The 14,145-nt window shown below is 36.2% G+C and overlaps 1 protein-coding gene across 1 annotated transcript in view; it reads right to left on the bottom strand.

Moving 5' to 3' along the window:
- POLN (DNA polymerase nu) overlaps positions 1–14,145 on the bottom strand; it is a 90,377-nt gene that overhangs the window by 33,146 nt on the left and 43,086 nt on the right. The window contains exon 19 of the mRNA XM_058804335.1: positions 580–662. Within this exon, the coding sequence (XP_058660318.1) occupies positions 580–662 (83 nt within the window). The remainder of the gene's footprint in view (positions 1–579; positions 663–14,145) is intronic.

The raw sequence follows: 14,145 nt of genomic DNA, 5'->3' as shown, positions 1-14,145 counted from the left end.
CAAACATTAAGACTCAAAGTAAAGGGACACTTTTACACTGTGAGGGTGAGCAAGCACTGGCACAGGTTGCCCAGGGAGGCTGTGGAGCCTTGAAGAGCCCTTTCTCCAGCCCTGAAGACACTGGATACAGGCCTGGGCAACCAGCCCTGCTTGAATAGGGGGCTGGATCTGATGCCCTCCAGAGGTCCCTTCCAATCTCTGCCATTCTCTGATTCTATAAATGTGATTTCAAACAATAATGGAGTTTTTAAAATTTCATTGCAGTTATTCTCATCTCTATCTATATGCTAAGAAAATTATAGCTAATTAGTTAATTAAAAAGTCCACTCAAAATTAGATATATGCTTTAGTTATATCAGCAGTAAATAAATACAAAATCAGACAATCTTTGTATATGGCAATGTAACTACATTAAATTCTTAATTTTTATACTGAGTAGATAATTTGATAATACTGGATAAAAATATAAATGCAATACTCTGATAAACTTTTACTCACCTTTATAAATTCAGTCTACTTATATAAATTATGAATAAAGTATAAATTTACAGTGGCTGGGTTTTTTCTAAAAATGCCTACCTGCTCCATAAACTACAGAGTAAACGATTCGCTTTGCCTGCTCTCTATCAGCATGTTTCACTTGTTCAATTGGAATCCCTTTCCTAAACAAACAAACAAAAATCACACATTTTCAGTTAAAACTAAGTTGTTATCCCCACAGAAAACTTATTTAAAGTCAATAATCATTCAATAACTACAAAATTGTGAGATATGAGTAGATGTACTTGAGGGCTTTTGTTGTCAGCCAGGAATGCACAACTTCTTTACAAATTTTCATGCTGATAGTCCATAGTAAATTAAACCATTTATTTTAATTTTAATTTTCTTCTTTCCATTTCAATTAAATTCTTGGTTAGGAAAAATCCTACTACTATATTACTAGCTTTTCAGGTTGAGGAGGATTTAATAGTGGCTCATGAGAAAAATTAATTTCCAGCAGCAGCATTTCTTCAAGATGTGAGGGTCTAGAGACTCAAAGCAGAAGTCTGACCTAAAGCTTGTTTAAATAAGGCTATATTCAAGGCTTCACTAACAGAAATATCAAACCTTTTCTCAAGAAATAACTGATTGAACTGGCACTGCTTGCTCCATATGCTTTACAGAGCTCCACAATAGCAAGGCTCCATAAAACAGCAGCAGTGGCTGATTCTGAACTCAAGAGTGCATCCAGATTACTCCCAGCCAAGTGTCCTCCTTCCCAGCTCCCATTCTCTCCCAACTGATATAAAACAGTCCTACAAAAATGCTAATGGATTTAGCAATGTGAAAAATGAAAAGCTATGACTCTGCAATCATCAAGTATGTGCCATCTATAGTTTTCCTTATCAAAATGCTTCAGAAAGAATACTGAAATTATTAACAACTGAAAGCACTGAAGAATATTGACCATTTGGTTTAAATGGAATGGTGTTGGGGGAAATCATACACTCACTCTCTGAAAACAAATACTTACAAAAATTGTATTTGAAACATGGAGATTAATTGCTATCAGAGATACTTGATGACATCTGCACCATTTGAGAAAAAGTCTCCTCAGGAGACTGTCCATTTTTTTCATGAGTCTGGTCACATTTTTAAAACTTTTAAAAGTTTTCTATGGTTTGCTATGAAAGCTTTTTTGTCATGAAAGATGCTTTGCTGTGAAGGTTTTAGCAGAGGAACTTTGAGAAAATGGTGTATTTCTCTGAATCTTCTTCAAGGAAAGTCTTTCGCCACTATTAAGATATTCAAATTTCTAGAAAATCAGCAGAGCCACAAATTTTTGCTTGCATACCTCATACACTGATTTTAGCCAAGCCTATGCTCAGCGCTGGTATAATGAGGCATTCTGAATGACAAACAGGCAGACACTGGATGAAATCAGATTTAAGCAAGTCTTTACAGCAGTACAGATTTTTGAAGAGAAAAAATAAAACTGAATACAATTTCCAGCCTTCATTGGACAAAAAGTCTTTGGTTTTGCAGAAGCCCACATTGTTCTGTTGACTACTACTAATTGCTTAAAGATGAAACAAAATTTTTCACTGCTCAGTTTAGCTGAGAAACAAGAGTAATTTAATAGTGTTTCCACCTGTAATGAAGACTGTTCCCACTTAATCATTCTGCTAGTTTGAGACTCTTACACTTTACTTTCTTAGCTGTGGCAGGTCAAAAGTTCATGGATCTTGTTGAATACAATAGGTTGAGATTCTCAGTTGTACCTGAATACAAGGACAAAGTGGCAATAAGAGCTAATAAGTGCAGAATTAGGAAACTAGACATCATTAAGGATTTCCTGAAACAATCTCCAGCAGAAAGACTCCAGGAATTTCCTGAAGAACCTGGCAGAGAACTACACAGACACTTGAGAAAGCATTGATCCCAAGGGAAAATAGAATCTGGTAAGAGCAAATATCACCTGATATGCAACACTAAGACTGGGGAATGCTGAAACTGGGGAAAGCCTAAAAATGTAATACTGCTTTCCTAATACTGCATAATTTGAACTAGGTTGGATTGGACCAGGCAAGAAATGGGAGAACAGGAGCAGAATTTACTTGGAGATTTACTGAAGTCAGAGGCTAGAGAAAACTGAGAGGCAGTGGGTACATCAGCTGCTCACTTCTCTGGAAAAGAAGGGCTACAACAGAAAGGACACAGTGGGTAAGAACTGTGGACACTTGTAGGGGAATAAAGATATTCATCAGACCATGATGCTGAGGGAGACACAAGGTGAGACTTGCTGGGAGGGACTGGTGGCTCTAGAGAAGTTTTAGCAGTGAAAGACACCAGAACTGGATTTGTGCACAATTAGAACTGCTGCTAGAACTTTGATTATGATTTTGCATTATCCAAGCTTCAGCTTGGAAGGCTGACTGGAAAAACCAGAAATAGTCTCATTGCTGTGATGATGATTGGCAGTGTCAGCAATCACAGTAAAACCTTGCCTAACACAGTTATTGGTGCAGATGTACATGCATCATGTAATCATGGCAATCCAACAGTCATTTAGCAATTCCTGGTCTGTGATTAGTCATGAAACACATGGAAAAAATAAAAATTTCAGAGCCTTATCTTAAATATTTCCTTCAATATAATGTTACAACCAAAATGGTCAGTCAACACCTCCAAGCATGCCAGTGGGAAATGTGAGCATTGGACAGAGAGGCATTACATGTACCACTCTGAGTATTTGCAAATTTATGTACCACATGAAAGAATACATAATTATAAGGTATGAAATTGCCATATAAATCAAAACTGCTTGAGCAAACAGAAGTCATTAATCATAACTATTCTTCTTTTTTTTCCTAATAAATGCTTTTTTTCTCTTTGTATTGACAATTATTGGCTTCTCCTAGAGTGTTTGATTCCTTCTGTAATTCAGAGAGGCATTCCTGCAGTTTGAGGTGAAGGCTGTTTATTCCTTTGAACAATAAAATTAAAGGGGAGGTGTGCAGTTTCTCAGAACTGCAGCAGCCATGTTAGAAATCCCCAGTGGGCTTTCTGCTTTATCCTGTTTCCTTTACAAACTAATTTAGGTTTGTGATAATTGATTTGTCGTAATGGGTACTGTGAGAACCTATTTAATGATAAAATCTTTATTTTGCCTTTGGACTCATCATGGAACACCCAAAATATTGATAAAAAGACATTGTGATCTGCATACTTGCATAAGAAGTTTTTAGTAAGCCATCCAGGGCATGAAAATATTCAGTGCTGAAGTGTAGTATATGTAACATAGATCTTTAGTGGAAATGCATTTTTTTAAATAGATTTGAATCTGAAAAAGGAAGGTTAATAGGCATAAAGTAGTCTTAGCTGCTGGGCAGTGACACTGAGGCTGTGACTCCAGCCCAGCCAGCACTGTCTGTACAGCTGGAGTAATAAGAAGACTGTTAATGCAATGTTATAGAAATTGGTACAGAAAAAGCTTAGGAGGAAAAAGAATTTGCTGCAGATTTTGTTGTGGAAACAGCAAAATTCCTGAAGGCCTGCAGGAAATAAATATGCAGTTACTAGTTCTAGTATGAAACATTTTTCCATTTTTCCACATCCTTCTCTCAAGTATGCTGGGAAATGTTCAAGTTCATAATCAGTATTTTCACCATCTTCAAATCTCCAAATGTGCAGTATTTCACCTTCTGCATTCCTGTCCTTGCCTGCATACTTGCCTCAGGCTATTTCCATATCTCTGATTTGCTTGTCCTTTACTTTGTTTAGCACTGATTTCTAAGTACTTTGCCTTACAGTACTTTATTTTATAGACATCTCTTAGGCAGAAAAAAGAACAGTTCTCAGTGCTGGAAGACATATTCAGGTTGGCAAATCTCAGTATCCTAGGAAAGAGTTAGCAGAGCTAAACAATCTGGGAAGGTTTGTAAGAGCAGCAAACAACTTGCAGACAAAAATTGTAGTATATCTAACAAACACGGTGAGAGTAGAGATACAGAGTCTTTAAAAAGGTGGCTCTAGTAAGAATTGTACTGTTTGTCTAAAAGGGAATAGCTGCCTAATTCTGAGAGTAAAAAACATGGAGAAAAAAATTTCTAGCAAACAATGAAGAAGGATAACATGAAATTATGATTAAGAAATAAAGTGAAGATACAAAACAAAAGGAGGTATATACCATTTATTACTTTTTCAGAGAAAATACTTTGAATATTAACATAATTTCTCCAAAATGCACTATACATTTTCATTTATTAATGGGATCTAATGGACATCTCAAAGAGTTTCTACTGAATTCAGTCTTAAGTCACTAATACATATGAACACCAAGTTTCTTTATACCCCAAAAATATACAGCAATCATATCTGTAATTTTAACAAAGTTTAACTGTAAACTGGAATAGCACATTTAATACAGAGTAAACATCTCAATGGATTAATTTTTTACCTGTACAGAATATTAAAAAACTAACATGAATTTTAGTATACAGAAATGTGCTCACACAACATAAACACATAAAAACCCATTAAGATTAAAGAGGCCACAGGGCATAACATATGAGCAATGGCAAAATAAAACCTTGAGAACAGGTAGAAATGGGAGGAAATCACTCTTAAAAGAATGCGATAAGACATTCCAGAATTTCTGGGAAACGCTGTGTGGGGACGGAAGGCAACTGTTTATGCACAGGAAATGGCAGAACAAACTCCTCAGACACAATATCTGGCAGGCATGTGCTGCCTTGATCTGCATTACACTCCAGCCAAGCTATGCTCACTCATAATAGCCACAAACCCTTGGCTGCTCTCTTGCATCTGCCAATTCATCCAAGTCAAAGCTGTGAATTGTTGGTGTGGGAAATGAGATGGAGTGGCATTAAATTCATTTTATATGTGGTCATTAATGTCCAATGAATGAGTCAATGTATGAGTGAGTACACTTTTGTTCATCTGATGGCTCTTACAGCTTTTTATGTTTTCATCAGTGAACTATATAAATCTCATTTTCCACCACCTGTCGCTGTTTAATAGCAGATGATTGTGTTATATTCAGTAAGTTTGCCTGGAACTTTGTGTTGGGATATGAAACAGGTATGGACATTTTATGTAATCAGTAAAATTAGAAAAGCCCAGTTTTACAGCAGCATCACCATTGGGTGGATCATGTAAATTCTGAAAGTTCACTTTTTCAGTTTAGCAGACCTTATATCTGAGGCAGTCAGAATATATATACTGTTTCATATATATATATATTTATATGTATATATAACATATATATATATAACAAAGTATATGAGTATTCAAGACATACAGGAAAAAAAAGGACTACCTGTAATCCAGTTCACCTGCTGCTAATGCAATGAGCAAGAATAAACAATTTTTTTGAAAGCTGCTATTCCATGACTCATGGAAAATGCTGACAAGGCTCAGGCATACTTTTTCTCAGATATTTGCAAGGCAATATGCAGAAGCTAACTTGGAATTACTTTTGCCTGGCTAATCTCTGCTACAAAATACAGAAAAGGAAGAGGCTGGGAAACAGTTTCCCTGAAGACATTGTCGTATCAAAATGTATCACTACTTTTGTGTTGTATCAATCAAGAGCTAGACATAAGATATGTAAAATTAGCCCATCTTTTTTTTCATACAGAAATGTAAAATATATGGTTTCTATGCTTTCTATAACTATGAGGCATTTACACAACTACGTTCAAAAAAAAGTAATGAGATTATCTTTCACACAAGAGCATGGAGACAGCAGGATGAAAAATGAAATTTTTCTAGAAAGCCCAGAAGAGTGGAAATACAGCTAAAATACTTTTCTAGAAATAGGAAAGAAACCTCTCCACAGAGAAGCTGTGGACTCCCTATTTCTGCAGGTGTTCACAGCCAGGCTGGATGGGCTCTGAGCATCCTGGCGTAGTGAAGGTGTCCCCTGTCCATGGTAGGGGGCTGGAACTATATAGTCTTCCAGGTCCCTCCCAACACAAACTTTGTAGGATTCTAGGATTCTATGAAAAAAAGCATCTACAAAGACTAAAATGCAGACTAATATCTTGCCAGAAGGGAAACAGCAGGTCAAGAGTAACAGAAAGATAAACCTTTCTGCTGCAACCTAAATATATTAGTTTTTGTTGTATTTTTTTATCTATGTCACTTCAAAACACTTCTCATGTCTGATTCAAAGGTTATGTCAAATGCCTGGATTTGCAATTTTATCATTACCTGGTTTGCATAAGTGAGCTAAAAGGTCACAGAATAACATCAAGAAACTCCTCACAGCATAGGACAGCAGATCCCTCACATCTCTTCCTCCTTACCTGAAGGCAATAGTATTACATAGTATTACATTTATATCCATGTGTATTTATCCTCACCCTGGCATCAGCAGAGGCGGAGCTGTCTTGCAGTAACCACTGCACATGATGGAGGACCTCTGGCATGGATCTTCCATGTAAGTACTGGGTCATGTAGCCATGGCTCAGAGGGGAGAGAGTCACAACACACTATTCAGGAGTTAAACATTGTGTTTTACTTAGATAAGAAGGGTTTTTTTAAGTTTTTATTTGTGTTCAGCTTCTTTGAAATAAAGACTACAGCTGTCATCTTGATGTCATCCTTCCCAGACTACAGCCAACTCTAAAACATTTTTGTAATTTTGTCTCTTTTCCCTTTGGGTATGCCACCCTACAAAACTGTGGTTTAATTTCTTTTATATGTATTTAGCACAGGAAAATCTTTATAACCCAAATAAAACAGTTTTGCAAGAATCCAGAAGCACTTTAGCATTTTAAAACTTCTTCCAGTACCTAATAATAAAATAATTTATTTTGTGTGAGTAGCCTCTATAATCCACTGCATGAAGATTTATTTCATTAGTTCTCAGCCTCCTTTTAAAGAGCATGGTATCTAACTTTCATGTATTTTAAAGAAGATAAAGACATGACTTTGCAGTTTGCCATGAGGGTCAGAAGTCTTCTGTTGTTACATTTTAAAGTAGCAGGGAACCAGATAAAGCAATTGCAACAAGGTTATATCATAAATTATAGCTATCATCAGTAATGACTTGCTGAGAGATTAATTTGGGACTGAAGTGATCCATTATCTTTATGAAGATATTTACTGGCATGTTGCTGTTTCAGGTATCAGATACTGAAGAGATAAATTAGATAGCACTTATTTTCAGTGCTCTTCATTAGAAAAAGGCCACTTAGAAGATTTTTCTGTAAAAATGCACAATTCTGGACATATGTCAGCTGGAGCAGGAAATCCCTGACACTGACATAAGTACTTGAAAGAACACACCTTACCCTGCAACCTTCACCTTGCCTCTCCTTCACCCCATTGGAAAAAAAGAAAAAGGGCTTTCACCTCACATACCCATAGTCTTTTTTTATTTCTGAGCCATGAGGACAGTCTTATTTTAGGGTCTCTCTGGGTCTATGAGCACAGAAGAGAAGGAAGTCAGGGTAACTAACTCCCCACATCAGGTGCTGGTGTGAGCATCAAGAGTGATGGGCACTATCACTGAAAGAACAAATAAATGTTAATGGATTAAGAGGTCTATGCAAACTGGGATGGCATAAAATTTCCCAGAGGCCATTTGTATAAAACAACAGGGATCAAAGGATCAAATGCAAATTAATGCCCTTGGAGTTCTTTCTTTACTTATCACAAATCACTTTTCAAGAAGCTTCAAATAGTTAAGACAGAGCAGCAGCCATTTTGGGAGATGACACAGGCAGCTGCAGCAGAGCATCAAATAATTACTCATCTTGGACCTGTCAAAAGTCTCATAAAGAGATGGACCTTCAGAGCAGCCTTTAGATAAATACCAGAAAAGTGAAACAGAAAGAGCAGAGTTCTTAATATATAATCAAAAGATGATGTAATGCTATCTCAGACATTACACAGAATAAAACATAGAGCTATCATATTGTTCCAACAATGTATAGTTTGCTCAGGAAAAATAGGCAGGGGAAGGAGGAGATGTCACATTACATCAAACTGCATCCTCACAAGACAGAAAAAAAATAAGAGACAGACTTTGAAATATCTTGGCCGGGCAATCAAAAAAGGAAGAAATCAGTCATGCTATATATAAGGGTCTTGAACAAATCCTGCAGAGAGGGATAAGAAACTTCCTATCCCATTTTTTCAATCTTCTCTATAAACATCTCTTTCAGCTTAAATTTCTGCTATGCCTTGGGTCAACACTGAACTAAAGGCAAAAGTAAAAGTGAAGAATGAATTGCTGTGACAGTCTTGATTTCATCAAAATTTAGCTTGGCACTAGAGTTGAAGTTGAGTTAAATGAAATAAACAGAAATATTTTACTGAGCTCTGGAGTGTGCTCATAAAACAGAGCATTTTATCAAAGTCACTCTAGAAGGACATGACTGTTTGGAGATAAGAGTTTCATACACAACAAAACCTTTCTATGAAATTAGCAAAGCCAAAAGTTATCAGACACCACAAAACAACTGAGGACTATCCAGCCTCCTCAGAGCTTGATTTCTCTCTAGTTTCTGTTTTAGTTGTGGTGGTGGCAATTGTAAAACATTATTTTTCATTTACTCTAGAAGGCTAAGAAAGCATTTAATGTGCAATAATAATAAGCTCCCAATGTGACCTAAAATTAAGCTGTCTGCTTAAACTTCTAGTTAACTGCCTCATTTATTTAAACCTTCTAAAACCAAAAGCCATTATGCTTCCTGAAGATTTTATTCCCTCTGCTTCATCTGCCAGTCTAAACTAAAGCCACAGCTGCACTTTTACAAGGCAGTGTAAAGTACAAGGTGAAATTTCCACAGGTTGTCATACAGACTGTCAGAGTGCAAAGTAAGACAAGTGTTAAATTTCATTAATATCAACTATTGCAAATGAGCTTTCAAAACACATAGAAATCTGTTTGCTGCAAAAGTAACACTGTTAAAATATTCCACACCAACACCTATGAGGTGTTCAACTTGGAACTTAAACATTTTAAAGCTCTGATTCTGAGCAGGCAAACTGAACATCTTCCCCTTTTACCACATACAGCAGCTGCAGGAGCTGCAAGTGGTACAGCCTCACTCATAACATTTTACCAAACAAGTTATTAAATGGCAGATTCATAATGACAATACCTGTACATAGTACCTGTCCCTGAATTTGTGACTTGATTTAAAAGAGCATGCCTTCTCATTCAAACTGAAATTGTCTCTCTTAACAGCATATAAGAAACAAATTACTGATTCCACACTTTTTATCAGTATCACTCTAAATAAAGGTACAAGATGAGAGATATTTTAGTTATTGATCAGAATAGAAATTATACATATATAGCAAAAAATCCTTCTTCATAATCTGTTCCACCAAAGGAAAGTAAGTAGAAGCCTTGAAACTAACTAAAAATTGTTATAGGATTAGAAAGCCTGCCAAGTAAATGTTAATGAAAGAAATGTTATATTAAACCTTAGTGAGTGTCCCAGCAGGCAGCACTGAGCTTAGGGCCTCCTGATTTACAGTGAATCAATACAGGCTGAGTCACAGAACCAAACTTCAGAGCTGAAGGATCACAACAGTCACACACTTGTAAAGGGAGACTTCAGCAGAGATGCTCACTTACACTTATTTAAGGGGGCTGCCATGTAACACACAGGAAAACTTTTCTCCACTCTCTTCAAAGGATTCTAGAAGTAACCTTAAATACTCCCCAGTAAAGAGTAGACATTGATTGTAACTTGTCTTAATACTGCAAATGTTTCACCATTTTATATGTGCTCAGTGGCATGGAATGTCTCTTCTTCATTGCAACTCCAAAACCAAAGATTTTGCCATTTTGCAATGGATGAAGTGGAATGAATTAACTCAAATTCATTTCAGACTTGACATTAAGTTCATAAAAAAGGGGAGAAATGCATGAACCCAAGAGATCCCATGTCCTAGAAGATTAGAAGTGTATGAAATAGCAAGTGTATGAAATAGCCTGGATTATCTAAAAAATCTTTAGACAAATATGGGGCTCTAAGAACCCTAAACTGGCGTAGCTCATTATTTAGACAAAGGACAAAACTAAAAGAGCTCTGCTTGGGGTAAAGGGAGCTGTGTAACCCTGTGGCTGAATCTTGTAACTCTATGTCTGCTAGTGGGGACAGGAGAGATAAAGCTCTTCCTGTTTCCTTAGTAAAAATCCACCTGGATAAGCATGATCATTTAATTATTCCTTAATCACCTAACAAATACACAGGTGACATCTCTTGATTAATAATGACTCTGTTCAAGCTTGTTGATAATATTTTCATAAAATTAATATAGAAGGACAAATATTCATATCTGTTTAAAACCCCTTGAGCTGCAGATGTGGCATTCACTTCCCAGAAATCTATTTAACTTATCCCTGATTAACTGGCCTTTCCTCTTGCTATTTGAGAAGGCAGCCTAACTGAATTCCATATCTGCTATACCATACAGTTATATGAATTAACCTGAAAAAATACTATTTTGTGGAGGATTAATCTTTAATCTATTCAATACAAAGAAGGTATTTGAAACAAAGTCATATGAAATGGATATGGGCAGGTGTGTATATATTTAGTCAGCCCACCACCAAGCATTTGTGCATACTTGACCTTATCTTTTTCAAACAGACCCAGTTATCTTTTTGTATGATTCAGCCCATGGGGACTTATTTTGATTAATTTCAGGAATATCCAAAATACCTCTGCTTATTTCCTGTGTGCTTCAGAACTCAGCAGGGTATCAGCAGATAGAGCTATTGTCAGGAAGCATCCTGAATTGCCAAGAGGCTGGAAAAACAAGAGTTCCTATTTTGTCACAGTTCCTACCAGACCAACTGCCAGCATGCAACAGTTTGGCTCACCTGGTCACCACTGGATATAATCAGCTCTGTGAACCCCCTGCTTTGCAGGTGGTAAAGAAATAAATTTCCACACTTCCTGTAGGAAGACATTCTGTGAAGAACAAACCAAATCTTCCTGCACTGTTGTCTTTTTATACAAGTATGGCTGAACTTATTAAAAAAAAATCACCCAAAAACATAACAAAAAGCCTTTTCCCCTTTCAACATGCTAATTTCAAGTAATTTTGTGCTTTGCTTCTCTCTAGGCTTTTTCTTAAGTAATTTCCAAAACCAGCATGTCAGTCTCTAACAAAACAGTTCAGAAGAGATATCACCATGATACCACAGAAATACCAGCTGAGGAGACAGGGACTTTCATGTTCAGAACATTTTATAAACAGTTCCCAAAGTTATTTGAAATGAAGTGTTCAAGTTCCTCAGATTGTGGTATGGATAGTATAAGCTAAAGACCTTTCCATGTCTTAAAAGCATCAGCCAACCAAGCCTACACTATAAAAATGGAAATATTTTTTTTTTTCAAAATAATTGGTGCTAAAGAATTTATAAATCCCTTGGAATTCCAGGAAAATTACACACTTCTTTATTTTAGATATAAGCTGCTATGGCTACAAAGACATAATGAGATATATTCTCTTCTCTGGAGCCAATTTTTTAAACTCTCTGAAAGCCACACAGACTCAGGTGAACAATTATTATATCCAAGGTAAATTCAATACCTGGAAAAAGCTCACGTATTCATGCTGCTCTTCATCACCACACAAAAGAAAGCACTAATAGCATGAATATGAGGGAGCAGATGACAGATGAGAGAGAAGGGAGTATTTTGTGGTTTGGATCTTACAAAACTCAGATCTCAATGTGAAACAGGAGCAACTAGACCACTATCAATTTCTCCAGCCTTCTTTCAAACGCTGCCATGAGTGCAAGCATTGCACACAACTGCCACAAACCATCCTTTCATTGGTATCATCAGAGCAAATATCACCCTTAAAGAGTATGCACTAACTACCTTGTTACTTTAATTCACTATCAGTAGTTAATGTGTATAGGTTAAATTACAGTTCAGAGCTAGACACTGATACTTTAAAGAGGATGCCCATTTTCATACTGGAATGGCAGCAGTTATCAGATTATTATACCTTTTAATACACAACACATCTGTATACTGAACAGTATTAGACGTACTCCTCTACTATATAGTAACATGTAAGTATTACAATATAGAAATTATTTAAATCTCTCTACTCTCCTATTCTTTTACTTTTAGAATTTAAGGGAAACTCACTGCATACAGGCAGACTTTTTGTGTGTTCTCTGATTTCCATACTGAAAAAGAATTAGAGTACAACTGTTTAACAATGTTGTCTATTGAAGGCATTTTTCTGAGGCATAGAATAACTTGGGTAGCATTACACTGGATCTACAGACAATCTATAGCACAGAATATATGACATAAAATACCCAGGTAATTTATCACTGCACAGGAAAATTTGTGCACAGGGACAGTTACCTTTCTACTCTCACACAATTAAACACTCACCATTTATAGCAGTAATAAATTCATGCTTGCAAGTAGATCATACTGTAAGCAACTTACAAAATATCTTTGTTAATTTCTCCCATTCTCAAATAGCAAATATCATCCAAAGAAAAGGTATATTTACCATGAGAAGATAACAGTAAATCAATACAAACCATCTAGAAATATTAGTATTAAATCTCAGAGAAGTAATGTAGTCAAGAGAATGTTCTTTGTTTCATATGTTAGTGTTATCCCTAGAGACTATAAACCACCTGGGTATTCCCTTTCCTAAATTTCTGGATATAGGAGTATTGGACTTTCACTTCTATCCATTTGCTTACAGGGTCTTTTCCTCTGAACCTCTTGGTTTATGAGGATATAGAGACTACATGTTTCACCATCTTAGTTCATAGTTATAATTTAGAAAGGGCAAAATGGTCTCATAAATCTGCTAGGCCATTTATGACAGACATATCAGCGTTCTATTTCAGGCGTGAGAACATAAAACATAGAACATAAATACACTTTGCAGATACTAGGGATATCTGTAGCAAATAATGGATCACAGTGACAACAACTTCAAGCTTAAATTGACTAAGCTTGTTCAGAGCCATAAATAACAGAGTTGCATTTGTATGGCCAGGCTGCACTCAGGACCCCTAATAGAGGGCAGCACTGTGCTCTGTTGGATGCAGCTGAACTTGTCACTACTGGGGATCTCCATTTGTCTGAGGCAGATTCTAAAGAAACAAAGGAAAGGACTTACCCAAATATTTTAAGTATGGATGAATGCTCCAATGATAGGAACTCTGAAACAGTACTGTCTTAATTTAAAAAATCACTCAAGCAGTAAAGTAGGCAGAAGTCAGACAGGATGAAGCCCCTATATGAAGCATATCATGCTATGATGTGTTTAAGTGCTTAGCTAAATCAAGATACTTTTCCTGGTTTTTGACTCAATATTGCCAATATGGGTATTTACTTTGTTGGAGAAACAACAACCTACTGAGAAGGGTGACAAAAGAACAGTTTGAAAGAGACAGCTAATCATTACACCCCAAATTACTAAATTTTGCAAAGTGCAGATTACCTAAAAGACCAAACTTATTTTTCAGCATCTATTTTTGAAAGTGATTTTAAGATATGCACATCAAGAGCATTTTAAATTACACAGAATTACTTATTTTTCATTTATTCTGTAAAAGCTAAAGAGGTGAGAGAAAGTTCACACTGAGGTTTGTTGTCATCAGGATGTCTAATGGCAGTT

Source organism: Ammospiza caudacuta, chromosome 4 (genome assembly GCF_027887145.1).
Source record: "Ammospiza caudacuta isolate bAmmCau1 chromosome 4, bAmmCau1.pri, whole genome shotgun sequence".
NCBI lineage: Eukaryota > Metazoa > Chordata > Aves > Passeriformes > Passerellidae > Ammospiza > Ammospiza caudacuta.
The sequence above is the reverse complement of the archived record's forward strand: the minus strand, read 5'-3'. Positions and strand labels throughout refer to the sequence as shown.